General features: G+C 41.4%; 1 protein-coding gene across 2 annotated transcripts; it reads left to right on the top strand.

Annotated features, from left to right (window-relative positions):
* Positions 1 to 1,614: 1,614 nt before the first annotated feature.
* On the top strand, positions 1,615 to 13,271 carry LOC129376420 (uncharacterized). Of its 2 annotated transcripts, none has more exons than XM_055056060.1 (10): positions 1,615 to 1,710; positions 2,383 to 2,558; positions 3,040 to 3,384; positions 3,465 to 3,800; positions 4,508 to 4,606; positions 4,755 to 5,081; positions 6,847 to 7,173; positions 10,211 to 10,540; positions 11,815 to 12,143; positions 12,273 to 13,271. In XM_055056060.1, exons 2-9 carry the CDS (start codon positions 2,522 to 2,524, stop codon positions 12,093 to 12,095), a joined length of 2,082 nt encoding a protein of 693 aa, XP_054912035.1. In that variant the 5' UTR covers positions 1,615 to 1,710; positions 2,383 to 2,521; the 3' UTR covers positions 12,096 to 12,143; positions 12,273 to 13,271. The 2 variants fall into 2 exon arrangements, with proteins under 2 accessions (XP_054912035.1, XP_054912036.1); XM_055056061.1 differs by having other exon boundaries at positions 2,331 to 2,558.
* The last annotated feature ends 609 nt before the right edge of the window (positions 13,272 to 13,880 follow it).

Below are 13,880 nucleotides of genomic sequence, written 5' to 3'. Positions count from 1 at the left end.
TCCCTCCATCGTTCCCAATCCCTCCATCGCCCCCAATCCCTCCATCTTCCCCAATCCCTCCATCGTCCCCAATCCCTCCATCGTCCCCAATCCCTCCATCTTCACCAATCCCTCCATCGTTCCCAATCCCTCCATCGTCCCCAATCCCTCCATCTTCACCAATCCCTCCATTGTCCCCAATCCCTCCATTGTTCCCAATCCCTCCATCTTCACCAATCCCTCCATCGTCCCCAATCCCTCCATCGTCCCCAATCCCTCCGTCGTCCCCAATCCCTCCATCGTCCCCCAGCACTCCTCCATCACTCCGGGCTCCTGGAGCAGCAGGTCTGTGCAGGAGGACTCCGACTCCGACCTAGAGAAATCTGGCTCCTCAAGTTTACCGTCAAACTCCAAAGCCGGTGGATATGACCTGAAGTCTGAGGGAGCAGCTGGCGACGCCTCGAAGATAAGAAACATGGCCGCCTGCTTTGTCAGACTGAGTCCCTTAAAGATGCCAGGCAGAGACTGCAGCCAGTCTGCAGGTCAACAGGTCACCAGAAAAAAATATGTCCTAAGGAAAAGAACATCCCTAAAGAGGAAATATATGTTTTGAGGAAGCAGTTGGCTGAAGAGTTTCCTACAGTTTGAGTTGAATTGTTTTGCTGTTCGCTTTGGTTTCATCTGTTCTAGACGTATTTCCTCCAGGTCAGATAAACCTTTAGTTCTGGAGAGTCCAGGTATCAACAGGAAGGGCGGTTCAGACCGCGTCTCCGTCAGAACACCGGACCCGGATCAGAGAAGACGTCTGGTGACGTTTCACCTCATCAGAACGACGTTCTCAGTCCTGTTGGGTCAACAGGCTGCTGGTTCTGGTCGGTCAAGAAAATAAAATATGTTTCTTCAGATTCTGCATTTCTGACATCAAGAGGAAGTCTGGCTTTATTTTATAATGTAATTAAAATGTCTGAGTGTTTAAACAGTTTTAGGAGGATTTGAAATGTTGCATTAAATAACAATTACAGAACAATAAAATAATTCCATAAAATGCCTGGAAGGTGAAGTTTCTTTTTCTTGAGTCTCTTCATATTTCATTTATCTGAACAAACAGATTCACAGTGAGCAGCCAGACCTGCTGCCAGATTTTCAGGTCATCAAATCATTTTTCACATCATTTATTATTGACTTTTTATGCAAGAAAGTGAAGAAAGAAAATGAGTCACATATTGTATTATTATAGGTGTTATAATTGTTACCTGAGTGAGTGAGGGTTTAGTATTATGATGAAGAGGTGAGTGACCTCTGGAAATCACTTGTTTTGGTGTCATTAGTGGGCCTGTGCAGAAAGGTCAGAGGTCATAACCTGTGACCTGTGTGATCCTGGCTGTCATGGAGACACAATGGAAACATTGAAAACCTGCTTCAAAAACACTTTCAGTCATTTATTAAATGTTTATCCATTTGGTTTCCATATCTTAATGACGTCACATTCAATGCGATGGAAGTCAAGCAGCCGTAAAGCTTACGCAGTTGACGTAAAGACGGGCTGCTGTTCAAGGTGCAGAGCAATGCGCGCTGCTGCCCCCTGCGGGTCACAGACTGAACTGCAGCACCTGCTGCATAAACCAGAGCGACTTCCTGCTGCGCTTCACTCACCTGGAGGCAAACTGCTGCAGCAGGTGCTGCTGCTGCTGCTGCTGCTGCTGCAGCTCTTCCTCTGCATGGAGGTCACAGGTCAGTCTGCGGTTTAAACCTAAAGTTTTGTTCCACTAATAAGAATCTCAGATCGTTTCAGCCTCTTGTGTTTTCTACCAGATCCTTGCGAGTCTCGCGGTAATTCGTGTTTTTCTCGCGAGAAATACACGAAAAACACATGATTCATGCTGTCATTTCGGTTTATTAAAACCGAAATGACAGCATGAATCAGATTGTTCATATGTAAATGTACTAAAGTCCATTTTGTGTGACGTCATGAGTTGAATGAAGTTTAAAAGCTGCAGAGTTTCAGAAACATGAATCAGTTCCAGGCTGTCAGTGAGTTTATGACTCAGTTATAAAGTCCAATCATGAATATTGATCTGAAAGCACAATAACAGAAGCCTGTCGTTATTGATCAGTAATTGAAAGAGTTATCAGGAACTAGTTCTGGTTCTGAGTTAAGAGAGAAACAGGAACATTTCTCTCTTTTCATCATTTGTGCTGCACATTTAAACATGAAATGAACAGAAACATATAAACTCTGCTGCTGCAGCTGCTGCTGTGCTGCAGCTGCTGCTGCTGCTGCTGAAGAAGAACCAGGATGGAAAGCAGAACTTTCTGATCCGGTTCTGATAGAGCTGCTCTCATCCAATCAGAGCAAAGGAAAGAAGCCAGCAGGTCACCTGACCTCACCCTCTCACCCGACAGGAATGAAACTATGAGGAAACTGAAGCTCCTCGCCTTTCCTCAGAACTGAACTGGACCCAGCAGAACCGGTTCTGCAGAACCTGAAGCAGTGATCTGATGAAAACGTTTCAGTTTGTTCTGTTTTCTCTCTGAGAGGAAGATGAAGACGACGATGAAGACGATGGTCCTCCTGCTCAGTAAGGTCACCTTCCTCTCTGCTCCTCATCCTCTCTGATCAGAATGACTGATTATTGATTAATAGATACTTTGGATGTTTTTCCTCATTAAGTGGCTTCATAACGTAAAGATGTTGAAGTGAAACTAAAACGAGGTTCTGTGATCTGATCTTTGCTCCCACCGGGTCGGAACCAACTGGAACCTGGATCATAAAAACATAAAAAACTGCCTGGTGACCTTTGACCTTAGTTCTGTATTGATTGTTTTTGAGAAGGAAAATAAAAAACAAACAATGTTATAATAACAAAATGTATAAATATTTGTTTCTGTTAACAGCAACGTCACAATTAAAGGAATTAAAAATATATAAAACAGAATAAATAATAAAAATAAAAACTACATCATGTTCAACATTCTTAAAAATCTTTAATTAAAAATGTAAACATGTCTGTTTGAGCATTTTCACTGTTCACTCTGTCTCTGCTCGTCTCTGTGCCTCAGTTTCCCAGCATGCCCTGTGTGGGGTGGTGGAGGTCACTGTGGGGTCGCAGTCTGTCCTGCTGCCCTGTCGTTACTCTGGCATCGTACCTGACGAGCCCGTCGTCACCTGGACCAATGAGGACGCCGGTCCCGCCTGCGTCCACCTGAGACGGGAGCAGGACGACCTGAGGACGCAGGACGAGCGCTACCGGGGTCGGACGCGCATGGCGCCCGGGGCGCTGGACTCCGGCGACTTCAGTTTGACCCTGAGTGACCCGCGATCCTCTGACCAGGGTACCTACACCTGCAGCCTGAGCGGTGGGAGAGGACGCCGCACAGTAAGGGTCAGCCAGCTCAGGGTCAGAGGTGAGCAGGGTGAGCTCCAGGTCAAAGGTCACCAGGTTTGTGAGCTGGCTCGGTGAGAGGTGATCATGTGATCTCCCCAGATGAGCAGGTGGAGGTGAAGACGGTGGAAGGAGCCGATTCTGTGGTCCTGCCCTGCAGAATGCTGCCCAACCTGCCCGGCGACAGCAGAGTGGAGTGGACCCGCTCAGAACCAGAACTTGTGCTGGTCCACACGCTCCAGAACACGAGCCGACCCGGAACCAGGCAGGATGACCTTTACTGCGGCCGCACCCACATGAAGCAGGACCTGCTGCAGAGCGGCGACCTCAGCCTGACCCTGCAGTTCCCCACCGCCAGGGACAGGGGGCGCTACGTCTGCACCGTGTACCGCGGCGAGGACATCCTGAGGCGCGCCGTGGTACTGCAGCACGTCACAGGTCAGAGGTCAACGTTATTCTGACAGAAACTAAACATAAAGTTTCAGTTTTAGGCCGAATAAAGATGCAGGTTAACGGCAGACGGAGCTCCAGGTGAATCACCTGCTGGACCAACTCCTGCTTCCTGGATTCAAACTATCCCGACCTTTGACCTGCTTACCTGAGTCAGAGGTCAGAGTTGATGAATCTGGACTAAAATCCCATTTTCAAAACAATGTTGATGAAAGCCAGTTGGAGAGGTCACAGAAAGGTCACAGAAAGGTTACAGAAAGGTCACAGAAAGGTCTCAGAAAGGTCACAGAAAGGTCACAGAAAGGTCTCAGAAAGGTTACAGAAAGGTCACAGAAAGGTCTCAGAAAGGTCTCAGAAAGGTCACAGAAAGGTCACAGAAAGGTCTCAGAAAGGTTACAGAAAGGTCACAGAAAGGTTACAGAAAGGTCTCAGAAAGGTTACAGAAAGGTCACAGAAAGGTCTCAGAAAGGTCACAGAAAGGTCACAGAAAGGTCTCAGAAAGGTCTCAGAAAGGTCACAGAAAGGTCACAGAAAGGTCTCAGAAAGGTTACAGAAAGGTCACAGAAAGGTTACAGAAAGGTCTCAGAAAGGTTACAGAAAGGTCACAGAAAGGTCTCAGAAAGGTCACAGAAAGGTCACGCAGTGTGAAACGGTGATGCATTCGGTTGTGCCTGATGTTTGTTGTTTCTCTGCAGAAGCGTTTCCCCTGCAGGCCAAAGTTCTGCTGGTTCTGCTGCTTGCTCTCTGTGTCTCTGCCGGTCTCATCTATTATTTTCGACTCTACATCCTGTCAGGTGAGTTTGTCCTGCAACTAAACCACAAACTCAGCCAATCAGGCGACGGCAGAAACGTGGAGCCAGTTTTCAGATCTGCAGTGAGTCGGACAGAAAGTTCTTCCCGGTTCGGACCTGAAGCTGATGCTGCGCTCCGTTTTCCTCCCAGTCTACACGGTGAAGGTGGAGGCGGGGGCGGAGTCTGTCCTGCTGCCCTGCAGATCCACAGTCCGTCTCCCTGAAGACGCCAAAGTGGACTGGAGGACCAGCAGCAACATGAAGGTCCACGTGTATCTGCAGGGCTGTGATCGCTCAGAGGAGCAGCACCGGACTTACCGCGACCGGACCCGGATAAACCAGGACCCGCTGAGAACCAGAGACCTCAGCCTGACACTGCAGCGCCCCCTAGACGTGGACAGTGACACCTACACCTGCATTGTGTGCAGCAGAGAGGGACACATTCTGCTGAAGAAGGATGTGAAGCTTCGGGTCAGAGGTACAGAAACACTTTGACTTCACTTCCTGGTTTCTGAAGGCATCCAACCCAGAGATGCTGCAGCAGCGGCAGCATCTCTGGGTGCTGCCGCATCTGCATCCTGGTGGATTAATGAATTAATGGGTTATTGGGTTAATAAGTTAATGAGTTAATGAGTTAATGGGTTAATGAGTTAATGGGTTCATGAGTTAATGGGTTAATGAGTTAATGGGTTAATAAGTTAATGAGTTAATGAGTTAATGGGTTAATGAGTTAATGGGTTCATGAGTTAATGGGTTAATGAGTTAATGGGTTAATGGGTTAATGGGTTAATGAGTTAATGGGTTAATGAGTTAATGGGTTAATGAGTTAATGGGTTAATGAGTTAATGGGTTAATGAGTTAATGGGTTAATGAGTTAATGGGTTCATGAGTTAATGGGTTAATGAGTTAATGGGTTCATGAGTTAATGGGTTAATGAGTTAATGGGTTCATGAGTTAATGGGTTAATGAGTTAATGGGTTAATAAGTTAATGAGTTAATGAGTTAATGGGTTAATGAGTTAATGGGTTCATGAGTTAATGGGTTAATGAGTTAATGGGTTAATGGGTTAATGGGTTAATGAGTTAATGGGTTAATGAGTTAATGGGTTAATGAGTTAATGGGTTCATGAGTTAATGGGTTAATGAGTTAATGGGTTAATAAGTTAATGGGTTAATGAGTTAATGGGTTAATGAGTTAATGGGTTCATGAGTTAATGGGTTAATGAGTTAATGGGTTAATGGGTTAATGGGTTAATGAGTTAATGGGTTAATGAGTTAATGGGTTAATGAGTTAATGGGTTAATGAGTTAATGGGTTCATGAGTTAATGGGTTAATGAGTTAATGGGTTAATGAGTTAATGGGTTAATGAGTTAATGGGTTCATGAGTTAATGGGTTAATGAGTTAATGGGTTCATGAGTTAATGGGTTAATGAGTTAATGGGTTAATGAGTTAATGGGTTAATGAGTTAATGAGTTAATGGTTTAACCGGCGGGTTGGTTGGGAATGTAAACAGCTCATTCTGTAAAGTCCATTTGAACTTTTGGTCTTTGGTTTTCCAGCTGGATCCTAAAGACAAACTGGTTCCAACTGGTTCAGCCTGGTGACATGATGATGTCACCAGGTGACATCATTGTGTCACCTGGTGACACAATGATGTCACCTGGTGACACGATGATGTCATCTGGTGACACGATGATGTCACCAGATGACACGATGATGTAACCAGGTGACACGATGATGTCACCAGATGACACGATGATGTCACCAGGTGACACGATGATGTCACCAGATGACACGATGATGTCACCAGATGACACGATGATGTCACCAGGTGACACGATGATGTCACCTGGTGACACAATGATGTCACCAGGTCACTTTGTATTTTGGTGTTTTATGATGTAAACTCCTTGATCTGCCATTGATTAGAATTAATATTATTATTATTATTATTATTAAATCTGGGATTCAATCAGTTTCTATAGAAACATGTTACACTGCATCCATCTGCTCAAAACAACCCATCAGATTAAATGATGATTATCATATCTGAGGATCAATATTTCCTCCAGACCATCAGAAAAACTCTGACCAACATGTTTTAACCAACATGTTGGTTAGAAAGCAGAAAACTACCAACCTGCCTCTTTCTCTGGCCGTTTCCACAGAACAAAATGTCTTCATCATGTCCTCAGAGCTGCTGCTGTCTGTCCAGATCATCTTGTCCTCTGTTGTCTCTCAGTCCAACAGGTGGAGGTGAAATCAGGGGTGGAGTCTGTCCTGCTGCCCTGCAGAACCAAACAGAGTCTGGATGGAGACGTTAAGGTGGAGTGGAAGGACAGAGACAACAGGACGGTCCATGTGTATCAGAACGGTTCTGATCAGCCTGGAGAACAGAACCAGATCTACAGAACCAGAACCAGGATGGATGGAAACCTGCTGAAGAATAAAAACCTCAGTCTGACTCTGTTGTGGCCCAGTGATGGAGACGCAGGGACGTACAGCTGCAGCGTCTCTAACAGAGACGGAGACATGCTGATGATGAAGCAAGTGAAGCTTCAGATCACTGGTCAGTTAAATGTGATATTATTTCTGATGATTAACTGGTTATTATCTATATGTCATTAGTTCTTATGTTGCTGGTGAGAAACGATGTCAAACTGTTAACTTTGGCCGTTTCAGCTTCAGACCAGCAGCAGCAATGAGATGTTTGGAGGAAACGTCTGAACAGCTGATCTTGTTTTTTATTGGCTGATTTTGGTCCATAATATGAACAACATGTTCAGTTTGATTCCCACCAAGACTCTTCAGCATGAAGAGCTGCTGTTCCCACTTCTGTTCCCTGATGCTACAGACCATCTGATCCATTCATTTGCTTTTCTGAACTGATATTGAATTGGAGAAATAAACTGTAAAGCATTGATGAATTGATATTTTATGTACATCAGTTTCTCAGAAGGAACTTGGTCAGTTAGGCCCAGATAACTTGTGAGTGTTAGCAATGGCCCAAGCCAGCAGGGGTCGGCTGAAGGGTCAGCTGAAGGGTCAGCTGAAGGGTCAGCTGAAGGGTCGGCTGAAGAACGACCTTTGAACTGACGCTGCCTTCTCTCTGCATTTGGGTTCAGTCTGAGATTCTGCATCTCTGAATATGAAGGTCCTGGGATTTCCTCATCTTCCATTGCTGCTCTTCAGAGGTTTAGTTTAGTTTAGTTTCATTTAGTTTAGTTTAGTTTAGTTTAGTTTAGTTTAGTTTCATTTAGTTTAGTTTAGTTTAGTTTAGTTTAGTTTAGTTTCATTTAGTTTAGTTTAGTTTAGTTTAGTTTCATTTAGTTTAGTTTAGTTTAGTTTAGTTTAGTTTAGTTTTATTTAGTTTAGTTTAGTTTAGTTTCATTTAGTTTAGTTTAGTTTAGTTTAGTTTAGTTTAGTTTAGTTTAGTTTCATTTAGTTTAGTTTAGTTTAGTTTAGTTTAGTTTCATTTAGTTTAGTTTAGTTTAGTTTAGTTTAGTTTAGTTTCATTTAGTTTAGTTTAGTTTAGTTTCATTTAGTTTAGTTTAGTTTAGTTTAGTTTAGTTTAGTTTTATTTAGTTTAGTTTAGTTTAGTTTCATTTAGTTTAGTTTAGTTTAGTTTAGTTTAGTTTAGTTTAGTTTCATTTAGTTTAGTTTAGTTTAGTTTAGTTTCATTTAGTTTAGTTTAGTTTAGTTTAGTTTAGTTTAGTTTAGTTTAGTTTAGTTTTATTTAGTTTAGTTTAGTTTCATTTAGTTTAGTTTAGTTAAGTTTAGTTTAGTTTAGTTTAGTTTCATTTAGTTTAGTTTAGTTAAGTTTAGTTTAGTTTAGTTTAATTTAGTTTAGTTTAGTTTAGTTTAGTTTAATTTAGTTTAGTTTAGTTTAGTTTAGTTTAGTTTAGTTTAGTTTAGTTTAGTTTAGTTTAGTTTAGTTTAGTTTACTTTAGTTTAGTTTAGTTTAGTTTAGTTTAGTTTAGTTTAGTTTAGTTTAGTTTAGTTTAGTTTAGTTTACTTTAGTTTAGTTTAGTTTAGTTTAGTTTAGTTTAGTTTAGTTTAGTTTAGTTTAGTTTAGTTTAGTTTAGTTTAGTTTAGTTTAGTTTAGTTTAGTTTAGTTTAATTTAGTTTAGTTTAGTTTAGTTTAGTTTAGTTTAGTTTAGTTTAGTTTAGTTTAGTTTAGTTTAGTTTAGTTTAGTTTAGTTTAGTTTAGTTTATTTTAGTTTAGTTTAGTTTAGTTTAGTTTAGTTTAGTTTAGTTTAGTTTAGTTTAGTTTAGTTTAGTTTAGTTTAGTTTAGTTTAGTTTAATTTAGTTTAGTTTAGTTTAGTTTAGTTTACTTTAGTTTAGTTTAGTTTAGTTTAGTTTAGTTTAGTTTAGTTTCATTTAGTTTAGTTTAGTTTAGTTTAGTTTAGTTTAGTTTAGTTTCATTTAGTTTAGTTTAGTTTAGTTTAGTTTTATTTAGTTTAGTTTAGTTTCATTTAGTTTAGTTTAGTTTAGTTTAGTTTAGTTTCATTTAGTTTAGTTTAGTTTAGTTTAGTTTTATTTAGTTTAGTTTAGTTTAGTTTAGTTTAGTTTAGTTTAATTTCATTTAGTTTAGTTTAGTTTAGTTTAGTTTAGTTTAGTTTCATTTAGTTTCATTTAGTTTAGTTTAGTTAAGTTTACTTTAGTTTAGTTTCATTTAGTTTAGTTTAGTTTCATTTAGTTTAGTTTAGTTATGATCAGCTCCATCAACCTGAAACTGATCCAGTTTCATCAGTTTCATTCAGACTGATCACACTGCATCTCCCAGCATGCAATGCTCTGAAAGCTGTTGTTACTGACGATACACCCGGTACCGGTACCGGGTCGCCTGGCCCGTTTGGACCCTAGACAGTGTTTCAGTCTGACCCAAACTTTATGCGTCTGGACAGAGATTATTTAATCAAACAGATGATTTAGACATTGTTGCTTTAAGTCTTGAAGTTATCTTCCTTGATTATTGATTATTGATTTTGGATCAGTAGATCTGTTAGGGTTAACACCTGTTGAACATATTTAAAGACAGAAAAGACAAGAGTTAGATTATTTTTTTACTCACGAGGAGAACAGACAGAGATGTGCTTCAGTTACAATCTCCTGTCTCTCTGAAGCACATTTGTCTGCTCCTCTCTTTTTATTGTTTCAGGATCACTAATCACAAAGACGCTGCAACTCCAAAGGGGGGGAAACCAACTCATCACACAGCTACATTTACTAACTAATACACAAATTATCCTGGACTAGATAATCTCGTTCCTGACACAAAGTCTAGCAGAATATACTGTGATTCTTCACAGTGACAGTTTTATAGCATTCTAGCCACTCAGCAAAGCAAAGCTCTTCACCAAGAGATAAAACTTCAGGAAAACACTCTCTGCTTTCCATCAGTGAGGCCTTCTGAGAAAAGAATCAGAGCAAATCAACAATATAGAAACATTCTTAATTCTATCATGAGATTAACTTAAAGGAAAACATAAAATAAAGATACATTATAAAGATCAATGAGAATAACAAATATTTGATTAATTATATCACAATTTCTCCAACAAGATCGATAGCTCAGCTGTCCAGATCATCTGTTGTCTCTCAGGTCTAGAACAGGTGGAGGTGGAACCAGAGGTGGACTCTGTCCTGCTGCCCTGCAGAACCAGAAAGAGTCTGGATGGAGACGTTAAGGTGGAGTGGAGGGACGGATTGAACAAGACGGTCCATGTGTATCAGAACGGTTCTGATCAGCCTGGAGAACAGAACCGATCCTACAGAACCAGAACCAAGATGGATGAAAACCCACTGAGAACTGGAGACCTCAGTCTGACTCTGAGACGACCCACTGACGAAGACAACGACACCTACACCTGCAGCGTCTCCACGGGGGACGGAGACATCCTGATGAAGAAACAAGTAAAACTCCAGGTCAAAGGTCAGTGGGGTGAAAGGTACCAGCAGTGGTACCTTTAACCCAAATGTAGAAGTTTCCATTGTGGGATTGTTGCTCATGCCCTGAGGGACACCAACTAATGAGTTCATATGCAGGGAGACATGATGTCCCTTAATGCAGCAGCCGGCTGGACAATGAATAATCAGAACCATAAGACCCATAAAAACCCACCAGTTATGCTGTAGCTCTTAAATACACTTAACAAAAGTCTTTAGTGAGTTTAGAAAACTCTTTCACTATAGTTTGTAAAATCATTAAGATGTGAAGCTCTGGAAGATGAGAATCTTAAATTATCCCTGCAGCTCCTCGTCTCATGGTCCTTCAGGTCTGAGCCTGTCAGCTCCAGGATGTCCGATTATTCTCATGTCCTGCTGCTGAAGAATCCATCTGGACATGAAGTGTGCAGAAATCCTGCAGAGATCCTGCAGAGATCCTGCAGAGATCCTGCAGAGATCCTGCAGAGATCCTGCAGAGATCCTGCAGAAATCCTGCAGAAATCCTGCAGAGATCCTGCAGAGATCCTGCAGAGATCCTGCCGCTGCTGTGACCAGACGTACGGCTCTGTGCTGCTCTCTGTCAGAGTCACAGATTTTCTTCGATATCGTCTGATGTGCTGCGTTGCGTCTCCTCTACCGCCAGCAGGATCAGCCTTTGAGAAGAAGCTGCCATAGCAAGACGTTGTAGAAACCAGGCTTCAGTCCTTGAATGAGACGTTGAGCTTGGTCCACATGGGCGACATGGGCAGCTACCCAGGGCAGCATCGTGTGTGGGCAGCATGAAGGGCAAGACGTTAAAGGATTTTACACATTTAGACAATCCTCTCTAGTAAACGAGACAAGAAACGTCCCAATATAAGTACAGAGGTAATATCATGTCTGCCGCAGTTAAAGGACCTTTGGCTAAACAAACTGCAGCTCTTCAGTTTTCTAGCTAATCCTCCATGTTTGTAGAAAGTCGTGTTTCCGTCCTGCAGGTCAGGAGAAAAGGCTTCACATGTGAGTCTATGGTCCTAAATGTTAAAGGTGCTGCTGCTTGGTGAACTACATGATATTTTAGTCATGTTAAAGTCTCACACTATGAATGCTGGGACATGTGGTCCAGTCAGTGTGTTTGGGTAAATGGACGTTCGACACAAGTAAAGATGGCTGCTCAAGATCATAACTTCTGATTTAATATTTATATCATCAAGCAGAAATAAAATAAAGTCAGAATATATAGCGATAATCCTAAATATATATTTGTCTTTCTTCTGTCAGTCTGTCAGGTGGAGGTGGAGGACGGAGCGACGTCTGTCCTGCTGCCCTTCAGAACAACACCTGACCTGCCTGCAGACGCTGCAGTGGTTTGGGGACGTATTGATCCAGAGCCAAAAATGATCGTTCACATGTACTACAGCGGCTCTGATCAGCCTGATGACCAGGATGAGCATTTTAGTACCAGAACCAAGATGGCTGACAACCTGCTGACGTCTGGAGACCTGAGTTTGACTCTGAGGCGTCCCACAGTGGGAGACAGTGGACAGTACGAATCTGCATAGAGAGTGGGCAGATCTGGAGAAAGAAAAAGGTTCTGCTTAAAGTCAAAGGTCAGTTTGTCTCGTTTTGATCATGTCTTTTTGAACCAGTTACTTTAGCGTCCAACCCAAACTGGAGACGTTCGGGTTGGACTGGAGTTTCTGAACTCCAGGCTCTAACTTGTCCTCTGTCTCCTGCAGGGACTGTCCCGGTCCAGGGCCAACTGGAGGACATCAGGACCAGAAGTGGTTCTGTTGATCCGACTCCTCTCATGACTGAAGAAGCTGTCTGATCGACATATTGATCATTGACTGTAAATCCATCTGACTTTGGATCAGAGTGAAATCTCAGGATCTGGCAGGATGAAAACTTTTTATTTGCTCAGTCTGACTGTGCATCTGCACTAGGTTGGTGAGGTGTGACCGCTAATCGACCTCTGACCTCTGGTCCTCTTACTTATTATTTCATGAATAAGTAAAGGTCCAATCCCCCAAAACAAAGTTGATGAAATGAAACTCAAAGGAAGATAGACATGATTGATTGGACACTGGAAAAGCAACAAATAACAGGAAATTGTGATTTTCTGACCAGGAACAGACAAGAGAACATATTATGTTACAATGTAATAAATATCACAATAAAATGTATTTTCTTAAACGAAGCCTTGAAATAATTAAAGATTATTTATTAAACAAAAGTTACATGTTTATAATGCAGTTTATTTGGTGTATTTGCTTATTTGAGATTATTTTATTTATTTATTCTTCAATGTATTTCAAGCGATTTTAGAAACTTGATCTCCCCTCCACGCCAGCAGGTGGCGGTATCGCACCAAGTCATTGTGTTTAATAAACACCAGAAGCTACCCTGCAGCTCTGTCTTTTGTTTGCTGTTGGATGGTTTGGAGTCTGTTTGGCTCGGTGATGGTTAAATGAAGCGTCATGAAGCAGTGAAGCTTCACTCGATGCTTCATTCATGTCTCACCAGCGACATCTGCTGGTGAGACTGTGACAGTCACTCAGTTGAATCACTCTTCCTAAAATTACAATATTTTCATCAAACTCATGTTTAGTAACAGGAGAATAAATGAAATCATTTTTAATTCTCATAGTTTTTAGTTATTAAAATGATTTGTAGCCAATCTAATCCTGGTATTTGTTGACTGTCAGTGTTTCTGTTGGGTTTCCCTTTATGTCATAGACTGGTTTGACAATAAAGACATTTAATGTTTTGTAGTGCAGTGATTGTTGGATTATTCGTTTTTCTTGGATTCCTAATTGGCTCTCATCCTTTATATTTCACTAGATGCTGAATTTGTCTTGCAAGAGCAATAAATCTGTTTCTGATAGATCTTTGCTGATCAGACCACAGGTTAGAATATGGGAGTTGGAAGGGTTAATTATTTTTATTGAAGAATAATCTTATTGTGACTGATCATCTCAAAGAATTCCCAGATGATAATAAAGGCTCACTGTGCTTTTATTTTGAAAACCGACACGCAAAATGAAGCAGTCACGCGTCCCAGGTGATGCGAGGCGTCATGTGTTGCTAGTCATTTTTCAGCAAGACCATTATGCTGGAATTGGTGAACTGTGAATTAAACGGTTTATTATTTTCATTGTAAGGTTTTTACAGTGTCTAATGTCATACACAGTGATGAACATTATAAACAAGAACATCAGTTAGAGAAGGACTGGAGATGAAATTACTGCCTTCTGCAGTTTGTCTGACAAGCTGAGGAAATGAAACATTTAAATGTTTTTACGGCATCATCTGATAAAGGTGAACAGTTCAAATAAAATGATCAG

Source organism: Poeciliopsis prolifica, unplaced genomic scaffold, assembly GCF_027474105.1.
Source record: "Poeciliopsis prolifica strain line A6 unplaced genomic scaffold, Auburn_PproV2 SCAFFOLD044, whole genome shotgun sequence".
Classification (NCBI taxonomy): Eukaryota; Metazoa; Chordata; class Actinopteri; order Cyprinodontiformes; family Poeciliidae; genus Poeciliopsis; species Poeciliopsis prolifica.
The sequence above is the reverse complement of the archived record's forward strand: the minus strand, read 5'-3'. Positions and strand labels throughout refer to the sequence as shown.

Excerpts from the sequence above, each read along its gene's own strand:
- LOC129376420 (XM_055056060.1), top strand. The coding sequence starts at position 2,522 with ATGAAGACGACGATGAAGACGATGGTCCTCCTGCTCA. Across the intron at positions 7,174-10,210 it reads AGTGAAGCTTCAGATCACTG|GTCTAGAACAGGTGGAGGTG; the intron begins GTCAGTTAAATG and ends GTTGTCTCTCAG. Across the intron at positions 10,541-11,814 it reads AGTAAAACTCCAGGTCAAAG|TCTGTCAGGTGGAGGTGGAG; the intron begins GTCAGTGGGGTG and ends TTCTTCTGTCAG.